The sequence below is a fragment of the Mytilus galloprovincialis genome, chromosome 3, assembly GCF_965363235.1.
Source record: "Mytilus galloprovincialis chromosome 3, xbMytGall1.hap1.1, whole genome shotgun sequence".
Classification (NCBI taxonomy): domain Eukaryota; kingdom Metazoa; phylum Mollusca; class Bivalvia; order Mytilida; family Mytilidae; genus Mytilus; species Mytilus galloprovincialis.
In genome coordinates, this window is record NC_134840.1 from 73,051,981 (window position 1) to 73,061,891 (window position 9,911).

At 36.2% G+C, this 9,911-nt stretch overlaps 1 protein-coding gene across 1 annotated transcript in view; it reads left to right on the forward strand.

Moving 5' to 3' along the window:
• The window catches only part of LOC143068871 (uncharacterized), a 34,199-nt gene extending 24,303 nt beyond the window's left edge, over positions 1-9,896 (forward strand). The window contains exon 4 of the mRNA XM_076243215.1: positions 8,717-9,896. Within this exon, the coding sequence (XP_076099330.1) occupies positions 8,717-9,168 (452 nt within the window). The 3' untranslated portion in view covers positions 9,169-9,896. The remainder of the gene's footprint in view (positions 1-8,716) is intronic.
• Positions 9,897-9,911: the final 15 nt, after the last annotated feature.

Sequence of the window (9,911 nt, forward strand, 5' to 3'; positions counted from 1 at the left end):
AGGATATATAGGATATACCTGTAATTAGGGGATACGGGGGTTCAAAACTCGATCGTAAGGTAATTTGTGGTGTATTTTTTCTTAGGTTCGGCCGTTTTCGCTTTTCGGTCACTTGTTACCACTTAAATCGCATCTGTGCCACATATTCACTATATAGGTTTTGTTCCCCCTTCTATTACCTTTCTTAGGATATATAGGATATACCTGTAATTAGGGGATACGGGGGTTCAAAACTCGATCGTAAGGTAATTTGTGGTGTATTTTTTCTTAGGTTCGGCCGTTTTCGCTTTTCGGTCACTTGTTACCACTTAAATCGCATCTGTGCCACATATTCACTATATAGGTTTTGTTCCCCCTTCTATTACCTTTCTTAGGATATATAGGATATACCTGTAATTAGGGGATACGGGGGTTCAAAACTCGATCGTAAGGTAATTTGTGGTGTATTTTTTCTTAGGTTCGGCCGTTTTCGCTTTTCGGTCACTTGTTACCACTTAAATCGCATCTGTGCCACATATTCACTATATAGGTTTTGTTCCCCCTTCTATTACCTTTCTTAGGATATATAGGATATACCTGTAATTAGGGGATACGGGGGTTCAAAACTCGATCGTAAGGTAATTTGTGGTGTATTTTTTCTTAGGTTCGGCCGTTTTCGCTTTTCGGTCACTTGTTACCACTTAAATCGCATCTGTGCCACATATTCACTATATAGGTTTTGTTCCCCCTTCTATTACCTTTCTTAGGATATATAGGATATACCTGTAATTAGGGGATACGGGGGTTCAAAACTCGATCGTAAGGTAATTTGTGGTGTATTTTTTCTTAGGTTCGGCCGTTTTCGCTTTTCGGTCACTTGTTACCACTTAAATCGCATCTGTGCCACATATTCACTATATAGGTTTTGTTCCCCCTTCTATTACCTTTCTTAGGATATATAGGATATACCTGTAATTAGGGGATACGGGGGTTCAAAACTCGATCGTAAGGTAATTTGTGGTGTATTTTTTCTTAGGTTCGGCCGTTTTCGCTTTTCGGTCACTTGTTACCACTTAAATCGCATCTGTGCCACATATTCACTATATAGGTTTTGTTCCCCCTTCTATTACCTTTCTTAGGATATATAGGATATACCTGTAATTAGGGGATACGGGGGTTCAAAACTCGATCGTAAGGTAATTTGTGGTGTATTTTTTCTTAGGTTCGGCCGTTTTCGCTTTTCGGTCACTTGTTACCACTTAAATCGCATCTGTGCCACATATTCACTATATAGGTTTTGTTCCCCCTTCTATTACCTTTCTTAGGATATATAGGATATACCTGTAATTAGGGGATACGGGGGTTCAAAACTCGATCGTAAGGTAATTTGTGGTGTATTTTTTCTTAGGTTCGGCCGTTTTCGCTTTTCGGTCACTTGTTACCACTTAAATCGCATCTGTGCCACATATTCACTATATAGGTTTTGTTCCCCCTTCTATTACCTTTCTTAGGATATATAGGATATACCTGTAATTAGGGGATACGGGGGTTCAAAACTCGATCGTAAGGTAATTTGTGGTGTATTTTTTCTTAGGTTCGGCCGTTTTCGCTTTTCGGTCACTTGTTACCACTTAAATCGCATCTGTGCCACATATTCACTATATAGGTTTTGTTCCCCCTTCTATTACCTTTCTTAGGATATATAGGATATACCTGTAATTAGGGGATACGGGGGTTCAAAACTCGATCGTAAGGTAATTTGTGGTGTATTTTTTCTTAGGTTCGGCCGTTTTCGCTTTTCGGTCACTTGTTACCACTTAAATCGCATCTGTGCCACATATTCACTATATAGGTTTTGTTCCCCCTTCTATTACCTTTCTTAGGATATATAGGATATACCTGTAATTAGGGGATACGGGGGTTCAAAACTCGATCGTAAGGTAATTTGTGGTGTATTTTTTCTTAGGTTCGGCCGTTTTCGCTTTTCGGTCACTTGTTACCACTTAAATCGCATCTGTGCCACATATTCACTATATAGGTTTTGTTCCCCCTTCTATTACCTTTCTTAGGATATATAGGATATACCTGTAATTAGGGGATACGGGGGTTCAAAACTCGATCGTAAGGTAATTTGTGGTGTATTTTTTCTTAGGTTCGGCCGTTTTCGCTTTTCGGTCACTTGTTACCACTTAAATCGCATCTGTGCCACATATTCACTATATAGGTTTTGTTCCCCCTTCTATTACCTTTCTTAGGATATATAGGATATACCTGTAATTAGGGGATACGGGGGTTCAAAACTCGATCGTAAGGTAATTTGTGGTGTATTTTTTCTTAGGTTCGGCCGTTTTCGCTTTTCGGTCACTTGTTACCACTTAAATCGCATCTGTGCCACATATTCACTATATAGGTTTTGTTCCCCCTTCTATTACCTTTCTTAGGATATATAGGATATACCTGTAATTAGGGGATACGGGGGTTCAAAACTCGATCGTAAGGTAATTTGTGGTGTATTTTTTCTTAGGTTCGGCCGTTTTCGCTTTTCGGTCACTTGTTACCACTTAAATCGCATCTGTGCCACATATTCACTATATAGGTTTTGTTCCCCCTTCTATTACCTTTCTTAGGATATATAGGATATACCTGTAATTAGGGGATACGGGGGTTCAAAACTCGATCGTAAGGTAATTTGTGGTGTATTTTTTCTTAGGTTCGGCCGTTTTCGCTTTTCGGTCACTTGTTACCACTTAAATCGCATCTGTGCCACATATTCACTATATAGGTTTTGTTCCCCCTTCTATTACCTTTCTTAGGATATATAGGATATACCTGTAATTAGGGGATACGGGGGTTCAAAACTCGATCGTAAGGTAATTTGTGGTGTATTTTTTCTTAGGTTCGGCCGTTTTCGCTTTTCGGTCACTTGTTACCACTTAAATCGCATCTGTGCCACATATTCACTATATAGGTTTTGTTCCCCCTTCTATTACCTTTCTTAGGATATATAGGATATACCTGTAATTAGGGGATACGGGGGTTCAAAACTCGATCGTAAGGTAATTTGTGGTGTATTTTTTCTTAGGTTCGGCCGTTTTCGCTTTTCGGTCACTTGTTACCACTTAAATCGCATCTGTGCCACATATTCACTATATAGGTTTTGTTCCCCCTTCTATTACCTTTCTTAGGATATATAGGATATACCTGTAATTAGGGGATACGGGGGTTCAAAACTCGATCGTAAGGTAATTTGTGGTGTATTTTTTCTTAGGTTCGGCCGTTTTCGCTTTTCGGTCACTTGTTACCACTTAAATCGCATCTGTGCCACATATTCACTATATAGGTTTTGTTCCCCCTTCTATTACCTTTCTTAGGATATATAGGATATACCTGTAATTAGGGGATACGGGGGTTCAAAACTCGATCGTAAGGTAATTTGTGGTGTATTTTTTCTTAGGTTCGGCCGTTTTCGCTTTTCGGTCACTTGTTACCACTTAAATCGCATCTGTGCCACATATTCACTATATAGGTTTTGTTCCCCCTTCTATTACCTTTCTTAGGATATATAGGATATACCTGTAATTAGGGGATACGGGGGTTCAAAACTCGATCGTAAGGTAATTTGTGGTGTATTTTTTCTTAGGTTCGGCCGTTTTCGCTTTTCGGTCACTTGTTACCACTTAAATCGCATCTGTGCCACATATTCACTATATAGGTTTTGTTCCCCCTTCTATTACCTTTCTTAGGATATATAGGATATACCTGTAATTAGGGGATACGGGGGTTCAAAACTCGATCGTAAGGTAATTTGTGGTGTATTTTTTCTTAGGTTCGGCCGTTTTCGCTTTTCGGTCACTTGTTACCACTTAAATCGCATCTGTGCCACATATTCACTATATAGGTTTTGTTCCCCCTTCTATTACCTTTCTTAGGATATATAGGATATACCTGTAATTAGGGGATACGGGGGTTCAAAACTCGATCGTAAGGTAATTTGTGGTGTATTTTTTCTTAGGTTCGGCCGTTTTCGCTTTTCGGTCACTTGTTACCACTTAAATCGCATCTGTGCCACATATTCACTATATAGGTTTTGTTCCCCCTTCTATTACCTTTCTTAGGATATATAGGATATACCTGTAATTAGGGGATACGGGGGTTCAAAACTCGATCGTAAGGTAATTTGTGGTGTATTTTTTCTTAGGTTCGGCCGTTTTCGCTTTTCGGTCACTTGTTACCACTTAAATCGCATCTGTGCCACATATTCACTATATAGGTTTTGTTCCCCCTTCTATTACCTTTCTTAGGATATATAGGATATACCTGTAATTAGGGGATACGGGGGTTCAAAACTCGATCGTAAGGTAATTTGTGGTGTATTTTTTCTTAGGTTCGGCCGTTTTCGCTTTTCGGTCACTTGTTACCACTTAAATCGCATCTGTGCCACATATTCACTATATAGGTTTTGTTCCCCCTTCTATTACCTTTCTTAGGATATATAGGATATACCTGTAATTAGGGGATACGGGGGTTCAAAACTTATTTTTTCTTAGGCGCTCCATAATACAGATATCCTATAAGTAAGTGCTATTATTAGATTTTATCAGGGAAACACCCCTAGTTTTTTATACGAAACTTTCAGTCCTTGGGTATATTACCTCCTATTGTCCTAATAGACTTTTTATATTTTACATAAAGTCTTTATTTATAAATATATAAGTATGTGAGAAATTTAAATGTTGGAAAATGAGATTTTGAAATTATTGGCACTTTGAGACATGTTTACTCTTTTTCCCTCCCCTGACACAGGGAGTACCGTTTAAATGGTTGATTTCATTTTATGTGGACATCCCATGCAGGAAACGAATGAGCATTTTAATGCTTGATTAATAAAAGTGGACCCCACACACCCATTCAAATATGTGTAATAATTGTGACAATATGTGCGACAATTGTACCGTAAGCTCCTAGATATGCATTAGAAGTGGATTTGAGATGCATGATCAAGTTCAATATTTTACGTAAAGAATAAATAATTCTAGATAAAAGGGATCTGCATACCAAATATCCTATCTGTTTATACCTTAATACTATATATTACACAAACCTCGTATTCTAATCGAATTCCTATAGCAATTCATTACAGACATTACACTTAACAAATCAACTTAACGATCTTATTCTAAAAGGTTACGAATTCGGCCTGTCATTTATTCTTTGAATATTGTTTATATTGGATAGTAAAATAAATTCCATTGATCTTTTCTACACTCTGATGATTCCTGTATCTTGGCATTGCATGCACAATGTCATGTTTTTTTCTCTCTCTGTTCTTAACTATGTTGGATATGCTATGCTTGATAATTTAGTCTGAGGTGCATTTTTTATTAGTTGTTATTTGTTTTGAACTAGCTGTCAGTAATTGAGTACCGAACACACCCAGATCTGCACTGAGTGTCTTTTTATTGTTGGGATGTACAAGTACCCGGTTACGTTCACTCTGTGTTTTTATGCCCCACCTACGATAGTAGAGGGGCATTATGTTTTCTGGTCTGTGCGTCCGTCCTTCCGTCTGTTCGTTCGTCCGTCCGTCCGTCTGTCCCGCTTCAGGTTAAAGTTTTTGGTCAAGGTAGTTTTTGATGAAGTTTAAGTCCAATCGACTTCAAACTTAGTACACATGTCCCCTATGATATGATCTTTCTAATTTTAATGCCAAATTAGAGTTTTTACCCCAATTTCACGGTCCACTGAACATGGAAAATGATAGTGCGAGTGGGGCATTCGTGTACTGAGGACACATTCTTGTTGTTGTATGTATTTATCCTTATATCTATCTGATGAGTGAAGCCTTTTACAACTGATTTTTACATCGCGATAACCATGAGGGCATTCCGATGCATTGCTACAGTAGGAATTCTACTTGCGTACGTTGTATCTTTTGTTTTTGACTGGTAACCGATCTATAATTTCGGAGACATTATCGAGTGCATCATAACATTCCTTATCGTCTGGGCAGAGTATACTGATTTGTATTACTACAATCAGAGAAATATATATAAAAGAGATTAAGAAGTATCTGCTACAATATACTAGTTATTACGGTGTGGTTGTTTGTTCATCATTTATGCACGAACTTATCGTACAAAATAAATATTTCTTTGTACATTAACCTTACTTTCATGCGTAGAGATGGGAGACAGGTGCTTGTGACCGATGTTCAGTAATTCAGTACTTTTATTATAGTTGGTTCTTATGGGGTACTGTTATACCACTATCCTAGGTTAGGTTGGGGTTGGGATCTGCTAACATGTTTAACTCCGCCACATTCCGTGTGTATGTGCCTGTCTCAAGTGAATGTCGTTTTTTGGTGTATTACATACTTGTTTTTTTTTCATTCTTTTGATAAAATAATAATGCCGTTAGTTTTCTCGTTTGAATTGTTTTACATTGTCATTTCGGGGCCTTTCATAGCTGACTATGCTGTAGGGACTTGTGCATTGTCGAAGGCCGTACGGTGAGTAGCTGTTTTAAATATCTGTGTCAAGAGTTGTCTCATTGGCAAGCATACCATATCGGTTTTTTTTTCTTCTCATTTTTACATATACAAGTTGATACTAAATTTATTCAATTTCACAAACTTGAATAGTGAATAGTGCAAAAAAACACAGTTCACTATTCATGAATTTTGAATAGTGAAAAGTGAATAGTGAATAGTGAACGTACTTCAGCCCGGTCTAAAATTAAAGATTGAGTTTATAAAAATTATTATATAAAGAAGCAAGTAACAATGAATAATGAAACGTGAACGTAAGCTGGCAACATTTGAAATGTGCAGCCGGGTTGAAAGGCTGTGCCAAAACAATCATATTTGATATGTAATTAAAATTTGTTCCAAATCTTAATTAGTAAAATGAATCTTTTTATAATTGGTTTAAATTGATATTATTACTTGCTTCTTTAATTTTTCTAAACTCAAGCTTAAATTTTAGTAGTTTTATTTTCTTTTTTTTTTTCTTTTCAGGGAATGTACAGTTTCATTTTCCATCATTGTGCATTTAATTTTGCAATGTTCATTTTTCCTTTGATCTTTTTTGTGATAACTTTCATATCATGCTTCTCGCTTGATATGGAAAAATTATCGCTAGAAACTAAGGAGGCCACGTGGCGTTTCTAACGAAATTGACATTGAAATTGACAACGTCGTCATAGGTAAAATAGCGATAAACAGATTATCATTGGTCATCTCAACTCGATTGCTTTTCTCACTTTCGCTGTACCAGCTCAAGCGAGAAAATCAATCTCGTTGAGATAATCAACGATAATCTATAAATATATTTCACGTTTCATTCCCGATTCGATAGCATTTTATTAGAAAACCGGATGTGGATACGCGCAGCCTGGAACGGCAATTTGACTATTCGTACCCGCATGCGGGTACGCGCAGACACTGCCAAAGAAAATGGGGATCAATGGGCAAATTTTTTTAAGGGATTCAAATGGATGAAAACAGAGGATTCCGAAATTCTGACAAAAATTCCAAAACATGACACACGAACATCCTTAACCAGTTAACACACCATTTCCTTCGAAATGTCTGTTTGAAGTCAGGTATTTGGAATTTGTTTTTCTATAGATCCATTGAATGATTTTTGTTTTATGTGGCTTTCCCCTTTTTAGCTCACCTGACCCAAAGGGCCAAGTGAGCTTTTCCCATCACTTGGCGTCCGGCGGCGTTAACTTTTACAAAAATCTTCTCCTCTGAAACTACTGGGCCAAATTTAACCAAACTTGGCCACAATCATCATTGGGGTATCTAGTTTAAAAAATGTGTGGCGTGACTCCCCCAACCAACCAAGATGGCTGCCATGGCTAAAAATAGAACATAGGGGTAAAATGCAGTTTTTGGCTTAAAACTCAAAAACCAAAGCATTTAGAGCAAATCTGACATAAAATATGGAATAAAATTAATTATCAGGTGAAGATCTATCTGCCCTGAAATTTTTACACAAATCGGACAACTTGTTGTTGGGTTGCTGCCCCCGAATTAGTAATTTTAAGGAAATTTTGCAGATTTTGGTTATCTTGAATATTATTATAGATAGAGATAAACTGTAAACAGCAATAATATTCAGCAAAATAAGATCTACAAACAAGTCAACAAGACCAAAATTGTCAATTGACCCCTTAAGGAGTTATTGCTCTTTATAGTAAATTGTTAACAATTTTCATAAATTTTTAGGAAATATTTTCCACTGTAATTACTGGGCCAAGTTCATTATAGATAGAGATAATTGTGGCAACAAGAATATTCAGTAAAGAAAGATCTGCAAACACATCACCATCACCAAAACTCAATTTTGTCATGAATTTATCTGTGTTTATTGTTAATATGCACATAGACCAAGGTGAGCGACACAGGCTCTTGAGAGCCTCTAGTTGAATTTGCCATGGAGTTCGGTATTTTTGTTATATTTTTTTATAGCTGAATATAATAAATACTGGGTCAATATTGAAGCTTTTACAGTGACCTTTAGTTACTAGTACAACACATCATTTGATGGATAGTTATTCATTGGCATTCATACCACATTTCCTTGTTTTCATGTACTAGTCAAAATGGTAACAATTTTTTTTTTTTTTTTAGAAAAGTAAATTATTCATAAATGTAAATCTTTTAAAGAAATAAAATCATTTTTTAAAATAAATGATGAATAAGATAAATATATTTGATTCCTTTTAACAGGTGCCGATCCTCTCTCACGTGAAAACACAACTTACACCAACACTGATGTGAACCCAGAATCTGTGTGTACCACAGGTGATGACCCGATTGAACCTAGCATTGATTGTAATTACACACTGTTGGTGGACATTACACCTCCACCCTGTTCCTGTCCTAAATGTGGATCAGAGGTTTCTGGTTTACCTGAATTTTGGGGTAACAGTACACTACAAGAACAAATTGATTGGCTTGTAACAAGCCTGAAAGTAGATAAAACTAATACTTCTATCATGCGTCGAAGGAAATACAGTGCTACTGATTCTCGTATGACAGCAGCCAGTATTGGCTATGCAGGAGCTGCCATTTTAATATTGGTTGTTAGCGGTATTGTTATTTTAGATATGAACAGACTATGGAGAGATATCAAACAGGCATTTAAAGGAGTACACATGTACATATTAAATAAAAAATGATTCCATTTGATGGGTTGAAAACCAAGGGTTATTCCAGATATAAATGTATAAAGCTTGAAGACACATTACAAAACCTTCCAAACTTATGATTTCCATTTTAAATACATGTACATGTATATTTAAATTTTGTATTGAAATTTTCATGGTTTTATTGATTTGTGTCCTTTGTTTAAAAGTTGTGTAGTTACACTAGATTTTCGTCATATATGTTTCCAAATACATATAACTTTCAAACTTCTGAATTGTGAAGTTGACCTTTCAACATTGATATGTGTTTTATGCTCCAGTGATCAGATCAAAGACTTGAGTGGTAGATCAAGAGGTAAAGGGGATTTTAACTTCCTATTACCTGATTACTGTGGATTCATTAATTTTTCCTGGATTCCAATTTTCATGGATTAAAGAAACTTCGTATATTTTTTGTATTCGATTTCTTGGATTTGTTCGGGTCTGCATACAAGCCTATAGAAAATCTGTACTTGATTATTTAAGGTGGTACCCAACACTTTAACTAAAATTAATTTGGCTGGTTTAATTTTCTTAAAATTTTGACAAAGTATTTACTTTGACCCTTTTACAAAAATATAAAAAAATAAAAAAATTTGAACCAAGCGTTTTATCAGAAAAATTACACTGGTTATATAGCAGTTTGACAAACACTTATTTTGATCATTGAGAAGCTTAATATTCCTTTAACAACACAACGTAATTAAAACGTTAAGCTGATTTTACAGGAGTTACCT